A 23,199-nucleotide genomic window follows, 5' to 3' on the forward strand; every position below is an offset into this window, starting at 1 on the left:
AAGTGAAATTTACCTCATTTAATAACCTCTGGAGCAACTGCACTTGCAAAATGCACTCTCTATTTGCAATTAGTAAATTACCCCCAATGTCAGCAGTGAGATGGGGGGGGGGGGGGGTAATTTACTAAGGGTAAATCCACTCTGCACTACAAGTGCACTGCAAATGCATTTAGAAATGCAGTCACTGTAGATCTGAGGGGGACATGCAAGGAAAATTAAAAACAGCATTTTAGCTTGAACGCGATTGGATGATAAAATCAGCAGAGATTCCCCTCAGATCTACAGCGACTGCACTTCTAAGTGCATTTGCAGTGCAGAGTGGATTTGCCTTTAGTAAATAAATCCCTAAGGCAATATAGTCAGAGCATTTATAAAGAAACATTCTGGGGCAATGTCATCTTCAAAAGCGCCATCATGGTTCAGGAATGTACAGGAAAGGGGAAACAGATGGCTTACCAGTTACAGTTTGTGGCCACAGTTTGCGTTACTGATTGCACCAGAACTGCTTTGGACTCTGGAAGAATGAAGTGTAGCACAGACGTAGGTGGAGTTCTACTAAGCTGTATGAGAGGAATGTGAATGTGGATGTGCATGCCAAGGTACAGGTGTACCTTGGCATGCATTAAAAGAGGCGATACAAGCTAAAAAGTCCTCTGGGTTAATTCTATAAAGCAGTCTGAAAAACAAAGACCAGTAATCACCATCGCCACATTGCACTTCTCTTCATGCGCAGCGTATTGAATGAAGTGTATTTTCCCCATTTCTGTTAATGCTTCCCCGTGGTTAGACTCCTTATCATGGCCCAAACACACGATCAGAAAATCATACAAAAAGTACCACTTGTTAAGGGATTGTACATTAATCTGATCATTAGATTTCGCGAGCCGATCACAACAATTCATGCAAAATTATCTGAATGGACAAGCACGAAAAATTTTCTCCTACGATACCAGATCGTACAATTTTTGTTTAATCAGTACAGTTACCGTTTGAAAATACAAATACACTACAACACATTACATCACTTCCATATTTTTACTCGCAAGAGAATTTTCGTAACTTTAGTAAACTCTTAAAGCCTTTGTTAACCCCCAAAAAAATGGATCCTGCCCTTTTAACCACTAGAGGCCCACGCCATAGCCGAATGACGGCTACAGCGCGGACCCCAATTGCCGGGAGGACGTCAATAGACATCCTCCCCTTTGCACGCGGCCTGCAGTGATCACCGAGTCACTGAGACTCGGGTGATCACAGATCCGAGTAAGGGGCCGGTCCCGGCCCCTTACCTTGTGATCAGCTGTCAGCCAATGACAGCTGATCACGTGATGTAAACAATGCTCATTAATCGTTTTTTTCCCTCCTTCCACTGACAGCGCGAGGAGAAAAAAAAGCCGATCACCAGCTCCTGCATAGGGGACATCGGTCCCCAGTGAAAGAGGCACATCAGCTTCATTATTGCACACCAATGCCCCCTGCCAGTGCCTACAGTGACCACCAGTGCCAATAAGTACCACCTATCAATGCCCACCAGTGGTGCCAGTCAGTGCCACCTAGCAGTGCTGCATATCAGTCTCACCTACCAGTGCTGATCAGTGCCCATCACTGCCACCTATCAGTACCACCTATTAGTGCCAATTCTCAGTGCCCACCAGTGCCACCTATCAATGCCCTTCAGTGCCACCCACCAGTGCCGCCTATCAGGGCCCACCAGTGCCGCCTATCAGGGCCCACCAGTGCCGCCTATCAGGGCCCACCAGTGCCGCCTATCAGGGCCCACCAGTGCCGCCTCATCAGCGTACATCAATGAAGGAGAAAAAGTACCCATTTGCAAAATTTTATAACACAATATAAAAACGGTTTTGTATTTTTTTTATCATTTAAAAAACAAACAAAAAAAATAACAAAAACACAGAGGTGATCAAATACCACCAAAAGAAAGCTTTATTTGTGGGGAAAAAAATTATAAAAATGTCATTTGGGTACAGGGTTGTATGACCGCGCAATTGTCATTCAAAGAGTGAGAGCGCTGAAAATTGGTCTGGGCAGGAGGGGGGTTTAAGTGCCCAGAAAGCAAGTGGTTAAAGCATGTTCTATGACACAGTGCTTGTTCTGTGTCATTTGGCCCCCTGTAACACCTAAAAAACCTGGCTGATCCTGCCAGTTTCTCCCCACCCCTCTGTAAACTGACCACAGTGTGTCATGGCTGCTGAGACCAGACACTGTGGTCAGTTTATGTGTCTCTGTCATCAGCAGCCTGCCATCTGCTCTCCTTTCTGCTCATGTGTCCTCCTTTCCCCCTCCCCTCTCTGTCTGTGTGCGAGCCGCCCCTCCCCCTCCTGCTGCTCTCGTAACACTAACCTGAATATATCATCAGCACTTCCTCTTATTGCAGTGTCCCCCTCTGTGAACGATTTATTATATAAATGCTGTAAAAACTGAATTTAAGAGCCGAAATTGTGATCACATGACCAGCCAGCTCTCTTCCTCCCCTCCAGACTGACATCAAAGGAATCTAAGTCCCTCCCATTGCATCTCAGAGGAGGAAAGGCGAAAGCTAGCTGGTCATGTGATCACAATCTCAGTTGTTAAGTTAGGTATTTGCAGCATTTATTTTTATAAATCACACACAGAGGTGTACACTGCAATAGGAAGCAGTGCTGATGGTGTATACAGGTTAGAGTGGTTTAACAATTACTTTAATTTTCCAATGTTGTGATTAACATGCAAAAAAAGAAAAAAAAAGGATAATCATCCGTCCGATAATCTCATTGTGTGTACAAGGCGTTTAGAAGAACAATGTTTGAGTGGTGACCTCTGTTCCCCAAGCCTTAAATCTGCGTCTGCTGGCAGGTAATTATACAGTGAGTGAAAAAAAGTATTTGATCCCCTGCTGATTTTGTACATTTGCCCACTGACAAAAAAAATGATCAGTCTATAATTTTAATGGTAGGTTTATTTTAACAGTGAAAGACTGAACAACAAAACAATCCAGAAAAACGCATTTAAAAAAAGTTATAAATTGATTTGCATTTTAATGAGTGAAATAAGTATTTGACCCTTTTGCAAAACATGACTTAGTACTTGGTGGCAAAACCCTTGGCAATCACAGGGGTCAGATGTTTGTGTGCAAACCTGGTGGCCAATTAAATCTCAGGAGGTATTTTGTCCAGCTCCTCTTTACAGATCCTCTCCAAGTCATTAAGGTTTTGGAGGCAGACATTTGGTAACGCGAACCTTCAGCTTCTTCCACATATTTTCTATAGGATTGAGGTCTGTAGACTGGCTAGACCACTCCAGGACCTTAATGTGCTTCTTCTTGGGCCACTCCTTTGCCTTGGTCTTGTGTTTTGGGTAATTGTCATGGAGGAATGCCCATTCACGACCCATTTTCAATGCCCTGGATGAGGGAAGGAGGTTCTCACCCAAGATTTGACGATACATGGTACATATTTCCGTGGCGACTATGGTCCCAGCTTCCCTGAGAACATTGACAAGACTCTTCTGTGTAGTTATGGGCTCATTCCTCACCGTTCACATGATCATTGAAACTCCACAAAGTAAGACCTTGAAAGGGAGTCACCGCTCAAGGTAGAAAATGCAAATGATGAACCTCTTCACTGAATCTGAAGCCACAGGTGCTGGCAATGCAAATGAACGAGGATATCCCACACTCCAAAAATATTGCTTATTATTGTTAAAACAGGATCACAGGATACATGCCGACACGTTTCACACTATAACTTAGTGCTTAATCAAAGTAAGATCTTGCATGGAGCCCCAGACCGGGGGATTGACCGTTATTTTGCGTTTCTTCCATTTGCCAATAATTACACCAACTGTTGTCACCCTCTCATCAAGCTGCTTGGCGATGGTCTTGTAGCCCATTCCAGCCTTGTGTAGGTCTACAGTTTTATCCCTGACATCCTCGGACAGCTCTTTGGTCTTGCCCATGGTGGAGAGATTGGAATCTGATTTATTGCTTCTGTGGACAGGTGTCTTTTAAACAGGCAACAAGCCCTCCCTTTAAGAGAGTGCTCCTAATCTTAGCTTGTTACCTGCATAGAAGATGTCTGGGGACCAGAAATCTTGCTGATTGATAGGGGATTAAATACTGATTTCATACTGATTTCAATCATTAAAATGCAAATCAATTTAGAACTTTTTTGAAATGCGTTTTTCTGGATTCTTTTGTTATTCCATCTCGCACTGCTAAAATCAACCTACCATTAAAATTATAGACTCATCATTTCTTTGTTGGTGGGCAAATGTACAAAATCATTAGGGGATCAAATACTTTTTTCACTCACTGTATAATTACCTGCCAGCAGACCCAGACTTAAAGTGGAGGTTCACCCGGAAATAACAACATTTTTTAACCTTAGATTCCTGCTCATTTTGTCTAGGGGAATCGGCTATTTTTTTTAAAATCGAAGCTGTACTTACCCGTTTTAGAGATGCATCTTCTCCGCCGCTTCCAGGTATGGGCTGCGGGACTGGGCGTTCCTATTTTGATTGACAGTCTTCCGACTGTCGCATCCATCGCGTCACGATTTTCCGAAAGTAGCCGAACGTCGGTGCGCAGGCGCAGTATAGAGCCGCACCGACGTTCGGCTTCTTTCGGCTACTCGTGACGCGATGGATGCGACCGTCGGAAGCCTGTCGGAAGACTGTCAATCAAAATAGGAACGCCCAGTCCCGAAGACCATACCCGGAAGCGGCGGAGAAGATCGCTCTCTAAAACGGTAAGTACTGCTTCGATTTTAAAACAACTAGCCGATTCCCCTAGACAAAATGAGCATCAATCTAAGGGTAAAAAATGTTTTATGGGTGAACTCCCGCTTTAAGGCCACACTCCCCTCACCAAATGCATGTGACTTCAGAATGAAATAATTCCTGGAGTCTCCACACTTACAAGACAGCAAGATTTATTTATACCACGACTTGCTGCTAGCAAAATTTAGATTTTTTACTAAATATAAAATGACAGCAAAGAACTGAATATCAGCATAGAGCTTTTTTAAAGTGGGTCACACTATCTGATAAACTTATTGTCTTCTGTGTATTGTGGCACAACACTGATATTACTTGGCTCTTTTCATCCAAAAAAATACACTACTTACATTTTCATGCTTCATGTGTGTGAGCAAACGCAGCTCCCGATACGTTCGCCGTGCATGGACCAATGACTGAAACGGCCTGGATAATTTTTTCACTGCTATCTTTTGTCTTGTTTTGGTGTCATATGCAGAGCTAAGAGAAAAAAAAAAAAGATAACAAAAAATAAGTTCAAATTATTCCAACAGTGAACATTAGAATGCCACACTTGTACACTGCCTGGGTCACACGCAAAGTTCAGTGTAAACTCTCAGCACAAATACCATAAATGGAGCAACGGCAATAACAACATAACGCTAACGCACACAGGGTACATTATCAGTGGCCAGCCAATGAGAAAGGACAGAAGATGCTAAAGGTGGAAGAAGATGCAAATATGGCAGCAGCAGTAATGGGGAGGATGCCAGATGGATCCAAGCTGCTGTCTCGTGGTGAGCAGCGGCCTTCATGAGAGTGTATTTTGCCATCTTTTTGAGTGCTCTGCTTTTATATGGTCTTTCGTTTTATAATAAAGCTCTTATATACTACACTAAGAGTTTTTTCTTATGCCGCGTACACACGATCAGAATTTCCGACAACAAATGTTCTATGGGAGCTTTTTGTCGGAAATTTCGACCGTATGTAGGCCCCAAGTTTTGTTGTCGGAAATTCCAATGAGTATACACAATTCCAACGCACAAAATGTCGGAATGTCCAATCGTCTGTATGCGGCATTACTGTGTATGGCATTTGGGAGACTGTCTTGCGGCTTGGAGAAGTATCTGATCCGGTAATTGAGAGCTTCTCCTGGATGTCCGTGGGGCTGACAGACAAATAGGGACACACGGGGAGGAGACACGAGCAGTGGCAGCAGCCTCTCTGCAGTGGGGAATAGATTTCTGAGAGTGAATTCTACCCCGGTGTGATGCATTGGGTCCGGTAAGCGCATTACTTACCTTAAAGGGGTTGTAAAGGTTTGTTTTTTATTTTCCAAATAGGTTCCTTTAAGCTAGTGCATTGTTGGTTCACTTACCTTTTCCTTTGATTTCCCTTCTAAATGTTTTTTTTATTTGTTTTCTTTGTCTGAATTTCTCACTTCCTGTTCCTCCTCAATAAGCTGTTCTGGCTTACAGCTAGCTACCATAACCCAGATATCCTCTTCTTTAGTGAGCGGTCCTCTTTCAGATAAAAGTGGTCCCTGTGGCGGATTCGCCACAAGATCACTTTTATCGGTGGTGGGAGAGGGGGCCCCCCTTCCCAACACTCTCTGGTGCCCCCTGCTGCTTACCAAACCGTCAGCAGCAGCGGAGGCGATCGGATCCTCTTCTGTGCCCCCACCCATCTCCATAACATTGCAGGGCGGAATCAACGCTAAAAACGCCCCTTCCGCTCATAGCGGGCCATTTTTTATTTTTCATTTTTTCAAATGACAATTTTTTTTTCCATTGCATTTTAGTGTAAATATGAGATCTGAGGTTTTTTTGACCCCGGGTCTCATATTTAAAGGGTCACTAAAGGAAAAAAAAAATTTCTGAAATTACTGTTTACAGGGTATAGAGACATAAAAGTTAACCGATTCCTTTTAAAAATGATTAAAAATAGATTAAATTCTATCATATAATGTGCCTCTAGTTTCACTTTCGGTTTTAAACTGGTTTCATGTTTATGTGAAGTAAAGAGACCCACAGAACAAAAACAAACAAATCCAGGGCAGCGTTTTGTTTTTAAAATGAATCTGATTGGTTCTGAGGAGTTTTAGACACACAGTAATGACAGCTTAGACCACAGTGAGAAGCTCCCATGAGTTTTTTTCATAAGGAGCCAGACAAGCAGGAAGTGTGGAGATCACAGCAGAATTACAGCTACTTCAAAGCAAAAACGAACAATGGGGACATGAAACCAGTACTGCAGTAAGGTAAAGGAAGCTATTTAGCTAAAAAAAAAAAAATATCCTTTAGTGATCCTTTAAGAGGTCCTGTCATGATTTTTTTCTATTACAAGGGATGTTTACATTCCTTGTAATAGGAATAAAAGTGACATTTTTTTTTAAAAGAACAGTGTAAGAAAAGTAAATAAATAAAAATAAATAAATAAAAAGGTAAAATAAATAAGAAACATTTTTTTTTAAAAGTGCCCCGTTCCGACCAGCTCGCGTGCAGAAGCGAACGCATACATGAGCAGTGCCCACATATGAAAACGGCGTTCAAACCACACATGTAAGGTATTGCCACGATCGGTAGAGCGAGAGCAATAATTCTAGCCCTAGATCTCCTCCATAACTCAAAACATGCAACCTGTATAATTTTTTTTAAATGGCGCCTATGGAGATTAAGGGTTAAAATTTGTCGCCATTCCACGAGCGGGTGCAATTTTGAAGCATGACATGTTGGGTATCAATTTACTCGAGGCAAAATAAATTAACAATATATATAAAAAGAAAAAAAATTGGGCTAACTTTGTCGTCTTATTTTTTTTATTTCATTTCTTTTTTTTTCAAAAAAAGTGCGCTTGTACAACCGCTACGCAAATACGGTGTGACAGAAAGTATTGCAATGACCGGCATTTTATTCTCTAAGGTGTTAGAATACAAAATGTATAATGTTTGAGGGTTCCAAGTAATTTTCTAGCAAAGAAAAACTGTCAACTTGTAGGCAACAAATCTCAGAAAGAGGCTCGGTCCTTAAGTGGTTAAATAATGTTAATGTTTGCAAAAGTATGACACACTGGTAGATACAGTACACACATACATACACACACACTATCTCACAAGAGTGAGTACATCCCTCATATTTTTGTAAATATTTTATTATATCTTTTCATGTGACAACACCGAAGAATTACACTTTGCTACAATGTAAAGTAGTGAGTGTACATCTTGTATAACAGTGTACATTTTCTGTCCCCTCAAAATAACTCAACACACAGCCAATTAGGGGTGCAACGGATCAAAAAAGTCACGGATCGGATCGATCCTCGGATCAGGAGTCACGGATCGGATCATTTTCGGATCAGCAAAAAAAAAAAAAAAAAAGTCCCTTTTCATCGGTCCAAAAAAAAAAAAAAAAAAAAAAAATAATAATAATAATAATAATAATAATAATAATAATAATAATAATAATAATAATAATAATAATAATAATAATAATAATAATAATAATAATAATAATAATAATATTATTATTATTATTATTATTTATATATATATATATATATATATATATATATATATATATATATATATATATATATATATATATATTTTCACACACACACACACACACACACACGTTATAGTCATTGTCAGAACTGGGGGGAAATAACATGCAGTAGTAGTAGTAGTAAATAATCCTGCTGTAAAAACAGCAAGATTGTACTTTTAACAAGTCCTGTCCAAACAGCCTCTTTAATCCACCCTTGTGAATTGCTACTGTGCTCTTTTTTTTTTTTCCCCCTCCTCTCAAACAGTGCTTTACTAACTTTCCCTCTCCAAGTCTGCTTGCCAGAGCCCAGTGCACAGCGTGACACGCCTCCCCGGGGAGGTGGGGAGGCGTGTCACGCTGGGCTCTGGCAAGCAGACTGGGTGGAGCAAGATGGCCACCGCTCCGGAGCTAGGCCGAAGCCGGGGACTTTCCTAGGCCTAGGCTTCGGAGCGCTCCGCGGGGTGTGCCGATCCGAACGGGGTGACCCGTTCGGATCAGTGACGATCCGTTGCACCCCTACAGCCAATAATGTCTAAACCACTGGCAACAAAATTGAGTATATTTACAAAAATGTGGAAGGGTGTACTCAGTTTTGTGAGATACTGTACATACACATACAGCAAGTACTGAACACACCACCATTGTTCTAGGTAAATATATTTCTAAAGGTGCTATTGACATGCTCACTGGAACATTCAGAAGATTAGACATCCTTCTGTATCCAATGCCATCAGTATGTTTTGCAACAATAAGACCCCTTTCACACTGGAGTCACGGTCGGGTTAGCGCTAAAGTGCCGCCCGTTGTAGCTGTGCTTTACCGCCGTTTAGCAGCACTTTTGCGCCTCCTAACAAGGCACTTTTAAAGAGCTCCCCAACCGCAAGAAAGATGCTGCTTGCAGGGCTTTTCCTAACGTCCCGCAAGCGCACAGACTTGGTTTGAAAGCACCCATTGCAATAAATGGGAGGCAGTTTTCAGGCATGATTTCTAGGGCTAAAACCCCTGAAAACTGCCTCAGTGTGAAAGGGGTCTATGGATGGCGAAGGTCTTGAGAGCTTTTTGCTTTTACTCATCATGAGATGTTTCTTGTGTGACACTTTGGAAATGAGACACCTTTTTATAGGCCATCAGTTGAGAATGAACACGTTGATATTAATGGACACTGACAATTGCTTTCTAATTACTGATAGATTTCAGCTCTCCATGCCTTAAGACCCCTTTCACACTGGGTCGCTTAGCAGGTGCTATAACACTAAAAATAGCGCCTGCAAAGCGACCTGAAACAGCCACTGCCGTCTCTCCAGAGTGAAAGGGGCCTTAGAAATATATTTACCTAGAAAAATGGTGATGTGTGCAATACTTATACACACACACACACACACACACACACACACAGTATCTTGTTTAATAATTAGAGCGCAGACTTATTATACTGTATATATTTTACAGCATTTAGAAAAACTGAAACACAGGCTGAATAAATGTTTTATATTTGGAAAGAAAACCAACTGCTCCAGTTCTGCTTCACTTTTTTGTTTTAGTTTTTTAATGAATTACTCTCATTGTCAATATAGTGGGGCCTTCAAATTTCATCTAAGCAACAGGCTTGACTGAATTTCTATTTAGAGGCTTTTCAGTGCAAGGAAAATAAAAAAAACATATGTACACATTAATTCTATCACCTGGAAAAAAAAAAAAAAAGGGGGGGGGGAATTCACAAGTTTGGTACAGATACAGAAAATGAAGGCCTATACCATACTTTTGACACAGGAAACCATGTGGTTTATCTGCACAAACACAGAAAGAGGTTTGTAAGAACCTGACCAACCACTCACTCATCTGTCTATTACAAAGATGCTCATCCCGAGTCACAATAACCTAGATGTTTCTGGATAATAGTAATATAAAAGTGCTGGGAGGATCACATCACAGACTGGAAAAACCTGCTCAGAATTCATCATCATTTTTTATAGTTCAGCTATTACCCGAAAGCTTTCAGCTTGTCACGATACTAAATGATGACAAGCTACCATTTATAATAAATGTATTCCTTAATGACTTAATGATTAAAAAATAACCTGTAGTTTCTAAAATAGGCCAGGACCAAGCCTCAGAATAAGGTAGCCAATGCAATCGAGTGCCAACTCCCAACCTTTATGAGACATGCTCATTTCACATCAAAGATAGCACAGATCACCTGACCTCCTAAAGCGGTTGTCCAGTCATATGTTCAGAAATTAAAAGTCAGCAGCTACAAAAAAAACTGTAGCTGCTGACTTTTAATAGGACGCTCACCTGTCTCAGGATCCAGTGCTGTCCTCATCCGGTCAGTTTCTTCACTGGGCTTCAGTCCCTGGCGCCGGCATACTAACTGTTCGCAGCCGCTGTGACTGCTTGCGGCTTCACAGCTAGCTGCTTACTGCATGTGTGCGGACCACGCTGTACTATTTGATTGGTCACGTAGCTTTCTGGGACCTGTGACGGGTCTCAGAAGGCTGCAGGGGAAGGAGGGGGGCGAACTTACGCTTGGATTGCAGCAGTGATCTGACCGGAAGTGGTGGAGTAGGTACCTGTTAAAACCAGGTACCCACTTTATCCCCCAAAAAATGATGTCCCAAATGTCAAGGAGGAGGAAGAAGAGCAGGACTTCAGCTTTTGAGTGAAGGTCTGCTTTAAAATCTCTTCTGATACCCAGAGTAGACCTCATTTATATGACAGATAAATATATCCTACCGTACACCTAACCCTGCAAACATAAAATAAGTGCACCGCCGAATATGCTTCAAAGCCTGAGCCATGATAACAGTACTTACTGGAGCTTATTACTACTACAGAAAAGTGAAGAAATTCTGCATCCCTCTACCATGGATTGCAGACTGGACGATAAGGGAGTGTCAGCACCTTCCATATCTCTGTGATCTCCCCTTTTAAGGATGTCCCTAGTGCCAGACTGATCCTTTGTGCAAAGTACAGTTAGGACCCTTTCACACGGGACGGATCAGTAATGATCCGGCCCGTGAACCTCCGCTTGCTCAGCGGGGATCGCTCCTTTGATCCCTGCTGAGCCGGCGGATGATGAGACGGTCCCTGCACACTGTGCATTCAGAGCGCTTCACTTTTTCCACATTTTGTTATGTTACAGCCTTATTCCAAAATGGATTAAATTCATTCTTTTCCTCAGAATTCTACAAACAATACCCCATAATGACAACATGAAAGAAATATGTTTGAAATGTTTGCAAATTTATTATAAATAAAAAACAAAAAGCATCCCATGTACATAAGTATTCACAGCCTTTGCTCAATACTTTGTTGAAGCAGCATTGGCACCAATTACAGCCTGAAGCCTTTTTGCGTATGATGCTACAAGCTTGGCACACCTATTTTTGGGCAGTTTCTCCCATTCTTCTTTGCAGGATCTCTCACGCACCATCAGGTTGGATGGGGAGTGTCGGAGTACAGCCATATTCAGATCTCTCCATAGATGTTCAAATCGGGTTCAAGTCTGGGCTCTGGCTGAGAGACCCAAGGACATTCAGAGAGTTGTCCCGTAGCCACTCCTTTGTTATCTTGGCTGTGTGCTTAGGGTCATTGTCCTGTTGGAAGATGAATCTTCGCCCCAGTCTGAGGGTCAGAGCGCTCTCGAGCAGGTTTTCATCAAGGATGTCTGTGTACATTGCTGCATTCATCATTCCCTCGATCCTAACTAGTCTCCCAGTCCTGATGCTGTCACCACCATGCTTCACTGTAGGGATGGTATTGGCCAGGTGATGAGCGGTGCCTGGTTTCCTATAGACATGACACTTGCCATTCAGGCCAAAGAGTTCAATCTTTGTTTCATCAGACAAGAGAATTTTGTTTCTCGTGGTCTGAGAGTCCTTCAGGTGCCTTTTGTCAAAATCCTGATGGGCTGTCATGTGCCTTTTACTGAGGAGTGTCTTCTGTCTGACCCCTTCTACCACATAGGTCTGATTGGTGGCGTGCTGCAGAGATAGTTGTTCTTGTGGAAGGTTATCCTCTCTCCACAGAGAAACACTGGAGCTCTGTCAGTGATTATTGGGTTCTTGGTCACCTCCCTGACTTAGGCCCTTCTCCCCCGATTGCACAGTTTGGTCGGGTGTCCTGCTCTAGGAAGAGTCCTGGTGGTTCCAAACTTCTTCCATTTACGGATGATGGAGGCCACTTTGCTTATTGGTACCTTCAATGCTGCAGAAATTGTTCTGTACCCTACCCCAGATCTGTGCCTCGATACAATCCTATCTCAGAGGTTTACAAACAATTCTTTGGACTTCGTGGCTTGGTTTGGGCTCTGACAAGCACTGTTAACTGTGGGACCTTCTATAACCAGGTGTGTGCGCCTTTCCAAATCATGTCCAATCAACTGATTTTACCACAGGTGGACTCCAATCAAGTTGTAGAAACATCTCAAGGATGATCAGTGGAAAAAGGATGCACCTGAGCTCCAATTTTGAGTGTCATGGCAACGGCTGTGAATGCTTATGTATATGTGATTTTTTTTATGTAAAAAGAGCTGTGCATGTGCAGCTCAGTTGGCATTTCACAGAAGAATGCGAGCAGGTAAGTAGGTTTATTATATTGCAGAACAGAAATTGCATGTCTCTTCTGCAATAAACAACCTCCCTGATTGTTTTTTTTAATGTTACCTTTAGTTCCATTTTAAGGCACTGCAGTGACACTTTTGCGATCACAGACATTGCATGTGATTCGCCCTGCATTACTGTGCAGATCACATGTGATGTCTGTGTAACATGAATTCAGCCATACAAACTGTATGCCTGAAGTCACATTGCATTCACACCAAAATGGTGCAGGACCTTTTTTTTGATCTGCACTGGAATCGGATCACATGGGTGTTCACACCTATGCGATCCAATTTCTGCACCATTTGACAGTTCGCACTACGATCTGCGAACCGATCTGGCATTGTCATTAACTTTACATTGACACCCCCGGCAGTTTTCAGATGTCAGTGTGAACCAGTGTGCGATTCAGAAGCGATGTGGCACTAATATTGCAGGGTTTCCCGCATCGCACCAGTGTGAATCGGGACTAAAACATGTGGCATTTCTAATATAAGCCCATGTGCAGATTCTTCTCATCTTCTTAATGTTTTTATCGGGGCTGATATCAAAGTAGAAAGATCTAGTAGTGCCTCCGTCCTACCACAGGGCTGGTCATATACAGTCACTGCTCAGAAACCCAGGCAGACATTGGTGCTGCAGCTACTGAATACAATAGCTGACAGTGGAGATTATCCCATCCACGCTAATCAGCATTGATAGGGGAATCGATTGATTTCTCAAGGCATGTATGGACAGTCAATAGTGATACCACCCTGATAAGTGTAAGGTATACTGGTAAGAATCATTTCATGCATGTCGGGATGACACAATCCATTGTCACAATTCAGCAGTCAGTATAATCTTCTTATATCTTGTCTACGGCTGATAAGCAGTATATCAGATCTAGGATATAAGCAGCCCAATGGCCAACAGAAGGAGCTTGCATGATAGGCTGCCCACCCTGCCAATTACAAGGGGGTGTCATTAACAAAGTTAATGACACCCCCAGTTTAGTTCACAGATCGCAGTGCGAACTGCAAACTCGCACAGGAATAAGACTGCATGATTGCCTAGGCCAGAATAGTGCGGGGAAAAACAAGTCCCTGCACTATTTTCTGTGCCAATCCAATGCGAGTTCAGCCATACAACTGTATGGCTGAACTCGCATTGCTCAGAGATCGCATGTGATCGGCACCTGAGATCGCACTAATGTGAACCCAGGCTGAAAGACACTTTTGCAGTCAAATTTGAGAAAACCTGCTATATGTTTGTTATGTGTTCCCATTCCCACAGCATGCCTAAAAAATAAATAAAAAAATAATGAAATATTTCTTAGCTTTTAGGTTGCACTGACATCTCGACACCTGTCGCTCATGCGGTGCCATTAGCTAAAAATACATCCCAATTATGGAAGAGGAGGGGGGAAGGAAGGAAAAGTGGAACTTCCCCTATTGGGCAATGTTCCGCTTAAGGCTAGGTTCACACTTATGCGAATTGAGTGCGGTTTAAACCGCATCTAATTCGCAGGACATTTCAAAATACATTGTTTTCAATGAGGCTGGTTCACATATGTGCGATGCATTCGCACTGCGTATTGCCTCCAAACCGCATGCGGTTTTTATGTCTTGCGGTGCGGCTCAGGTGCGAATTCAGTCCCATTATCTTCTATGGGTACGCATCTAATTCGCACATGTGTTCAGTTCTCTGCAGGAGTTTCTCTCATTCAGCTCAATACAATTCTCCCCCACTCTCCTCTCACCCGGAAGTTCTCCCAGGTCTCCAAATTCGCACCTGATCTGCAGCTAAACCGCAGTTGATCTGCAGAACACCCTCTAGAGAAATCTGCAACGACAACGCAGCTCAAAAAAGCAACGCACTAGTGTGATTCCGGCCTTAAGCTACAGAAAGTCATGAGATGGAAAGTGGACATGCAGGTATAATCTGACTTCATGAAATATAGACATGGGTTAATTGTGCACATTTAGCTTTGGTTCACACCAGAGCGATTTGTCAGTTCAAAATTGAATGACAAGTTGCATCCCTGTGCTTGCCATAAAAACCGTTCCGCGACTTTGAAAAAGGTTCCTGCATGATTTCTTAAGCAACTTGTGTTGACATCTGTGTATATAAAGTTGCACAGTTGTCGGCAAGCCGCACATAAAAAAGAAAAAAAAAAAAGAAAATCGCACCGATCGGTGGCTATGAAATCACGCTGAAATATGGAGGAGATATGCTAATGTAAATTCACTTTTTGAGAAAAAAAAAAAACAGATGCACATTGTTTTGCAGGTGAAAAAAATAAATAAAATGCGCATTCATTTTTATGAATTTAATCCATTTTGGAATAAGGCTGTAACATAACAAAAAAGGTGGAAAAAGTGAAGCGCTGTGAATACTTTCCAGATGAACTGTATACATCTATTCACAGTTACACACAGTTGCATGCTGAATTTGCACGCCCCTAGCCAAATTACATACTATATTTGGTAAATTAGTAGAAAACTACGAGAAATGGTGTGTTAATAAAACAACATATTTACAAATGTTAATGCACAGTTACATTTTACTTCACACACATTAAAGCAGATTCCTGGAATAAGCAAATGTCTAAAAATATAAAGGTATGTGCACTTGAATATTGGTATTCTCTGTATTTCTTCCAGATCTGTGCCGTAATTCAGTGTAAAACTCTGCCTCTGAGCAGGAGCTACCTGTAATAAAGACCAGTCACTGCTGCTCTCTATCCTTGTGCACAGTAACAGGTCTAGTCTCCGCCCCCTCCAATCGTTTTCTGCATGCTATCTAGTGTGGAGCCTGCTGAGTCCCTCCCACAGATCTCCTCTTTACACAGACTTTGTGCAGCACATTGATAAAGTAATTAATACTGTCACTATGTAATACAGTAAAACCTTGGTTTGAGAGCGTTTTGCAAGACAAGCAAAATGATTTTAATACATTTTGCCTTGATATACAAGCAATGTCTTGATATAAGAGCAGCGTCATGTCACAACGGAGTATAAAAAAATAAGAGAGAAGCCTCTAAGTGTAGCAACATGGTTACATTTAATGAAGGTACAACATTTAGTAACTTATTGCTACACTTAGAGGTGCCTCTCCTCTTTTATACCCTGTAAAAAAAAAAAATGCTTTGATATACAAGTGCTTTGGATTACAAGCATGTTTCTGGAACAAATTATGCTCGTAAACCAAGGTTTTACTGTATCTGGGTTTGTAAACAAACCCGTACTGCAAGGGTTAATTGCTCGTTAGTCTAGGGCAGTGCTTCTCAATTATTTTCTGTCATGCCCCCCCTAGGAAGAAGAAAACATTTCGGGCCCCCCCGCGCGACTGTAAATAGTATCTTTTGTCTATAAAATTGTTATACGGTTTTTAGGTGAACCTCCACTTTAAGCTGACAACTGCGCGTTGGTTTTTGATCACCTCTGCGTTTTATTTTTTTCCTTTTTTTTTCAACAAAAGATCAATTTTGACTTTTTTTTTTTAACGTTTTTTTTATAAACTGGCCCTCCTAATTGGAGTACAGGTGAGGTGGGAGGAGGGATGACACCTGTCAGCCTGCTGTATAAGGTGGAGGGGACGGGCGGCCTTACCTTTTTTCTTCAGCGCAGTGTAAGGCGGCAGTCTGTCAGTCCCGTCCTGGTCCCGCCGTTAGAATTTGAACTGCATGCGTTACGCATGCACGCAACGGCGCCGCGCTACCACCTGACCACCTGACCTGAGACGCGGAGGAGGGAGGAAGGGAGGGCGTGCGTGCCAAGGGGACCAGACAGTGTCAGACACTTCGGGCGCGTCGGCGCCACCCCCCCTCTGCAGCACCGGGGTGCCGTGCAGATCAGCATCCCCACCCACCCCGCACACATCATTCACGATCAGGCCGTATGGCGGTAGTTCCGCCACTGGCTGGAAACGGGGGATAATTGCCAGGTCCCACGAGCCCCCCTTTACGGAGCCTCGCGGCCCCCCAGGGGGGCGCGCCCCACTATTTGAGAAGCACTGGTCTAGGGGGAGAGTAATAGCCTGTACGCATGTTCAGAAAATCACATGAAAAATACAGCGTTCAAAGCGATCGTATGATAATCTGATTATTAGTACACAGCTTTCGACGATCATTCGTCTGATAATCTCACCAGGCATAAGACTCCATTCACATTAGCGCTTCTCCAAAGTCACACGATTTCCAGTGCGACTTTGATCCGACTTTACACTCTCTGTACCAAACTCACATCAAAAAAGTCAAACCAAAGTAGTGCAGGCACCTTTTCAAAGTCGCATCGATTTGAATGGGTGCCATTGAAAAGAATGGGCTGAAACTTGTCAGGCCACTTTGATGTCCAAGTGGAATTCCTGTTTGGACATGTCCTATTATAAAGAAGGTAAACATACCATGTCATAGAAATAAGAATGACAGGTCCTCTTTACGGAGAGGTCTGGGGGTCAAAAAGACCCCAAATCTCTTCTTTACCTTTAACTACTTGCCCTCCAGAAGGTTTACCCCCCGTTAATGACCAGGCCTTTTTTTGCGATACGCTAATGCGTTACAAAGCTATACCCAAACAAAACTGCATTTTTTATTCTTTGCGCTATAAACAAAAAACTTTTTTTTACTTCCTGCTATAAAACATATTAAAAAAAAAAAAATGTAAAAAAATTGAATTTCTTCATTAATTTAGGCCAATATATATTCTGCTACATGTTATTGGTAAAAAAAATAAAAATAGAAAAATCCCAATACGCGCATATTGATTGGTTCGCGCAAAGTTATAGTGTCTACAAAACTATGGGATATTTTTATGGAAGTTTTCTTTCTTACTTCTTTTCTTATACTATTAATGGCGGCAATCATCGACTTATAGCAGGACTGTGACATTGCGGCGGACACCAAGTGAACCTTTTGGTGACCAGTGACACCAATACAGCGATAAGAAATATGCACCATCACTGTACTAATGACTGGGAAGGGGTTAAAATCAGGGGTGATCAAGGGTTTAAATGTGTTCCTAGGGGGTGCTTTCTAACTGTGGGGGGATGTGCTTTAACTGTGGGAAGACAGAGATTCGTGTTTCTGCTTAGCAGAAACACAGGATCTCTGTCTTCCCTACTAACAGAACGGCGATCTGCCTTGTTTCCATAGACAAACTGCCATTATGCCTGTCGGAAACGATTGGTGTGTCCCGGTGGACGTCGGGTCCGACGGTGGCACGTGTGTGCACCGCAGACCAGGAGGAGCAAAATCATGTACCTGTAATTTGTGCACAAAGGAGCCGCCGCCTTGCAGTAAATGAAAGTGGGGAGGTCAGCATAAGTGATAAAAGCAAAAGATTTAAGAAAAACAAACTTTTTTTTGTTGATCTTTTGCCTTTAATGAAAAAAATAATTGGTTTACTTCCACCCTGGACAAGAAATGACGTCATGGCCCCGTATCGGTACTCCAAGGCCATAGGGCCCTTTCACACCAGCGGACGAACGGTCCGCTTTTCATAAGTCCGTTTCCGGACCTACAATGGTTCCCTATGGGATCGCGGCTGTTAGCGGATGGAGCATCCGCTAACGTCTGTAATCACCCGCCTCCGTCAGAATCTGTCTGACGGATCGGATGAATACGGACAGACGGTCCGTATTCATCCGATTCCCCATAGGGGAGAGCGGAGGAGAGACAGGGCGGTCTCTGCACTGTGTGCGGGGACCGCCCTGTCCGCCGACAGCTCAGCGGGGATTAACGGAGGAATCCCCGCTGAGCCAAACGGGCTAACGGAGCGGATCAATACGGATCCGCTCCGTGTGAAAGAGCCCATAGAGGTGATCAAAGATGATCTAGTCTTTTATTGCCTCTGTGACCAGGCAGCTGCACCATTGTATCCTTTTCAGGCAAGCTGGTTGAAACGGTAAACAGCTGGCTGGGGTTATGGCTGATAGCGGCTATTTGCTAGTTAGCCACAGAGAAAGGGGAAAGAGGGAGCTTTGCGATCATGTGCCCACACAGAAAAAAAAATAGACTTATTAGAATATGTATGCAGGGAATATCAGAGCAATAGGGAAGCAACACGATGGGCCATTCACACCGCAAAGTGTGCATTAGGCACTCTATCACAGCTGCATTGACATGCACCGGTGTGTTACATTTTGAAATGCACTGCAATACTTTTTTCAATTTTCTTTAATCATCACCAAGTTATATTTGTAAAGAAAACTTTGACTGGTATGTGTTTATGTGCAGTGCGCTGACATGCATTTACACAGAAAGTAGCACATGTTCAATTTTTTCATCAGTGCAACATACTGGTGTAAACAGCTCCTCCTGAAATACATGAATTTATCGCTGATACGTATTGATCTAAGCAGGTCAGCGAATCACGTGTAAATGGACCTTAAAGTGGAGGTTCACCCAAAAAATCATTTTTAACATTAGATTGGGCCTAATTACGGGAAGCAGAATCAGGTGTTTCGTTTAAAATCAATGCAGTACTTACCGTTTTAGAGATAGATGTTCTCCCGCCGCTTCCGGGTATGGGCTGCGGGACTGGGCGTTCCTATTTGATTGACAGCCTTCCGATCCGTCGCATACAGCGCGTCACCAGTTTCCGAAAGTAGCCGAACGTTGGTGCGCAGGCGCCATATAGAGCCGCACCGACGTTCGGCAACTCGTGACGCGCTGTATGCGACCGTCGGAAGGCTGTCAATCAAATAGGAACGCCCAGTCCCGAAGACCATACCCGGAAGCGGCGGAGAACATCTATCTCTAAAACTGTAAGTACTGCATTGATTTTAAACAAAACACCCGATTCTGCTTCCCGTAATTAGGCCCAATCTAATGTTAAAAAAATGTTTTCGGGTGAACCCCCGCTTTAAGAAAGGTGGTTATTGTGCAGTCTTTCCTTTTACTTCAACTAAATATATAATTTGGCCAGGCATGCCCCAAAATTGACTTTTTTCATGTACTAGTATCAGGTGTTATTGTAAGCGGGATAGCGAGCCGACAATAAACAAATGTAACAAGAAGCAAAAGAGGAGCTAGTGAGCGGTATTTATATTCTCAGCATTCAATATCCTGGACTGCACTTCAATCCATCTGACTGATGGTACAGTTAAAGCAAATGTTTACTCATCATGAGAAGGAAGTCCTGATCTGTACAACCCTGCGTATTATTGTATGCTTTAGTCACGAGAGGCATGCAGTCTTCATAGTAATGTTTGAAGAGGCAGTTCCAGAGGGGCACCTGAATTATGAGTGACATGGGGCAATTCAATATTCAAGAAGGGCATCACAAAATAATCAGTAACATATCAGACATAATAATAAAGCACATGTGGCTACTTGTTGCTGGCCCCTAGGTCAAGTACGGCTTCACCTGCAAGCTCTGAATCTGCTACTCAGCCCTACTTCCTTGTATACCAAATGTCCAGGGTGGTGAAATCGATTTTTATGGCTATGCATATTTAGCATGATTATAGAAGTATCACAGATCACTCCATCAGGCTCTGACAGTCCCTCTGCCGCTCTATACAGCCCTGTATCCTGCATTCTACCTGCTTGGCCCAGCTTGTCTGCATTCCCCCAACATGGCCCAGTTTTTCACACTTCTCCCCATTAGCCCAGTCTCTCCAACATTCACAGTGTCAGGCAAAAAGCCTTCAGAATTCTCCCCGTCTGGCCCGGTCCATCCGACATCCTCCCTGTCCGGTCCCTCAGCATTTCACTGGCCTGGCCCAGTCTCTCCGACAATCTCCCCACCCAACCGAGTATGTCAGGCATTTTGTCTTCATCCAGACTAGTCCCTTGGGCCATTCCTAACCTTCAGCCTGGTCCCTTGGGCATTCTCCCCGTCTGGCTCAGTCTTTAAGGCATCCCTCTCCCCTTCTGGCCTAGCTACACTCCAAAATTCTCCCTGAATTTTCTGCCATTCTTCTTGGGATGCCCCTCCGGCAGGGGTAGGCAACCTGGGGCCCTCCAGCTGTCGCAGAACTACAAGTCCCATCATGCCTCTGGGAGTAATTGTAACTGTCAGTCTTGCAATGCCTTAATGGGAAATGTAGTTCCACAACAGCTGGAGGGCCCCAGGTTGCCTACCCCTGCCCTATGGCATTCCCATCTGGCCCAGTCCCTCCCTGTCTCCGTCTGGGTCTAGTCCCGCTGCCATTCACCCCGTCTGGGTCTAGTCCCGCTGCCATTCACCCCGTCTGGGTCTAGTCCCGCTGCCATTCACCCCGTCTGGGTCTAGTCCCGCTGCCATTCACCCCGTCTGGGTCTAGTCCCTCTGGCATTTCTTTCCGTCTGGGTCTAGTCCCTCTGGCATTTCTTTCCGTCTGGGTCTAGTCCCTCTGGCATTTCTTTCCGTCTGGGTCTAGTCCCTCTGGCATTTCTTTCCGTCTGGGTCTAGTCCCTCTGGCATTTCTTTCCGTCTGGGTCTAGTCCCTCTGGCATTTCTTTCCGTCTGGGTCTAGTCCCTCTGGCATTTCTTTCCGTCTGGGTCTAGTCCCTCTGGCATTTCTTTCCGTCTGGGTCTAGTCCCTCTGGCATCCTCCCCCCTCTGCATTTCCGGTATGGCTCAGTCCCTTCATCATTCTCCCCAGTTGCTCTGATATTGTTTCGGCCGAACCTATTTAGCTTTTCCGATTTGTCCCAGTCCCCCCCCAACATTCTTCTTGTCCAGCCTAGTACCTAGAGCATTCTGTCTCCATGACCGGCCCCAACCCCTCCAGCAGTGTACCTCAGTCCCTCCGGCCGCCTACCCACCTGCCTAATTCCCTCCGGCCGCCTACCCAAGTCCCTCCGGCAGCCTACCCAAGTCCCGCCGGCCGCCTACCCAAGTCCCTCCGGCTGCCTACCCGCCTGCCTAAGTCCCTCCGGCCGCCTGCCTAAGTCCCTCCGGCCGCCTACCCGCCTGCCTAAGTCCCTCCGGCCGCCTACCCGCCTGCCTAAGTCCCTCCGGCCGCCTACCCGCCTGCCTAAGTCCCTCCGGTCGCCAACCCGTCTGCCTAAGTCTCTCCGGTCACCTACCCGTCTGCCTCAGTCCCTCCGGCCGCCTACCCATGCACCCCGTTTGCTCTGGCATTTTCTCTGACATCCTTCGACAGGCACATTCCTGCTGGCATTATCCCCATCTGACTCAGTCCCATTTTCCTGTCTAACCTAGTATCATGTCTGGCCCAGCCCCATACGGAATTCCCCTGTCTAACCCAATCCCTATGGCATTCCCCCATGCAGCCTAGTCCCTACTGCAGTGCCTGTCTGGTCCCCTGAGGTAGTGATGCCACCTGTAGTACAGGGGAGGAGAAATCCCAGTCTGTTTCCCCTCACACATCCAATCAGAGAGGTGACACAAGCTGTACACCTAGAGAAGCTCTCCAATGACAGCACAGAGTATACAGACACAATCTAGTACATGATATGGGGGGACAGGAGGAGTCTGCTGAGATACAGACAATGGGTCCCTATGAGGGCTGCACCTCTCCTCGTCCAATCAGATGAATGAACCTTTATGGCACACCTGGCCAGGAGCCATGCACCCCTCCCCCCACATATAAAAGGGGAAGCCGACGGGCACGGGCCCAGGAGGACACTTGTTCCCTCGCACCCCTCCCCCCCCAGTACCTACCACACAGAGCCATAGGCCCCCGAGCCCACCGGGGTGAGGTGCTGATACCGCTCTGGCACCTCCCACACCGTCTTGTTCAGCTCTTGCCGGTAGAACCCGCTGCGGCTGCTCATCTCGGTGGAGCCCCGGTCACCGGCACACACAGCCCTGGCGGCGGTGCAGGAAGGAGGCGGGAGGAGGAGGAGGAGAGGGATAGCTGGGGGAGGGGAGGAGGAGGAGAGGAGGGATCGGTCAGGTGGAGGGACACTTCTCATAATACTCAGGACTGGATTAGATCAACGTGACACCTAATCCAACCGGTGTCACTAATCCAACCGGAATGTGTGATTCATATCCAGAGAAGTCCTCAGTATGAGATCCATGACACCCAGCGCAGTCACATTCTGTCCTCACCATGGACTTATCCTTTATGGCAGCTCATTCTATAACCTGTTACCACCCACATAACACACACACTCACCGAACACTTTATTATATATGTATTTATACACCTGCCAATCACATGGCAGCAACTCATTGCATTTAGGCATCTAGATGTGGTGAAGACGATTTACTGAAGATCAAACTGATCATCAGAATGGAGAAAAGGGGGATTTAAGTGACTTTGGACGTGGCATGGTTGTGGGCACCAGACGGGCTGGTCTGAGTATTTCAAAAACTGCTGATGTGGGATTTTCACGCATAAAACTTTTGTGAGTTCTGTCGCTG

General features: G+C 44.4%; 1 protein-coding gene across 1 annotated transcript in view; it reads right to left on the minus strand.

Annotated features, from left to right (window-relative positions):
• The window catches only part of MAPK11 (mitogen-activated protein kinase 11), a 64,858-nt gene extending 42,183 nt beyond the window's left edge, over nt 1-22,675 (minus strand). The window contains exons 1-2 of the mRNA XM_040343683.1: nt 22,492-22,675; nt 5,121-5,250 (exon numbers count right to left, since the gene is read on the minus strand). Coding sequence (XP_040199617.1) covers nt 5,121-5,250; nt 22,492-22,604 — 243 coding nt within the window. The 5' untranslated portion in view covers nt 22,605-22,675. The remainder of the gene's footprint in view (nt 1-5,120; nt 5,251-22,491) is intronic.
• Nucleotides 22,676-23,199: the final 524 nt, after the last annotated feature.

This window comes from Rana temporaria, chromosome 3 (assembly GCF_905171775.1).
Source record: "Rana temporaria chromosome 3, aRanTem1.1, whole genome shotgun sequence".
Taxonomy (NCBI): domain Eukaryota; kingdom Metazoa; phylum Chordata; class Amphibia; order Anura; family Ranidae; genus Rana; species Rana temporaria.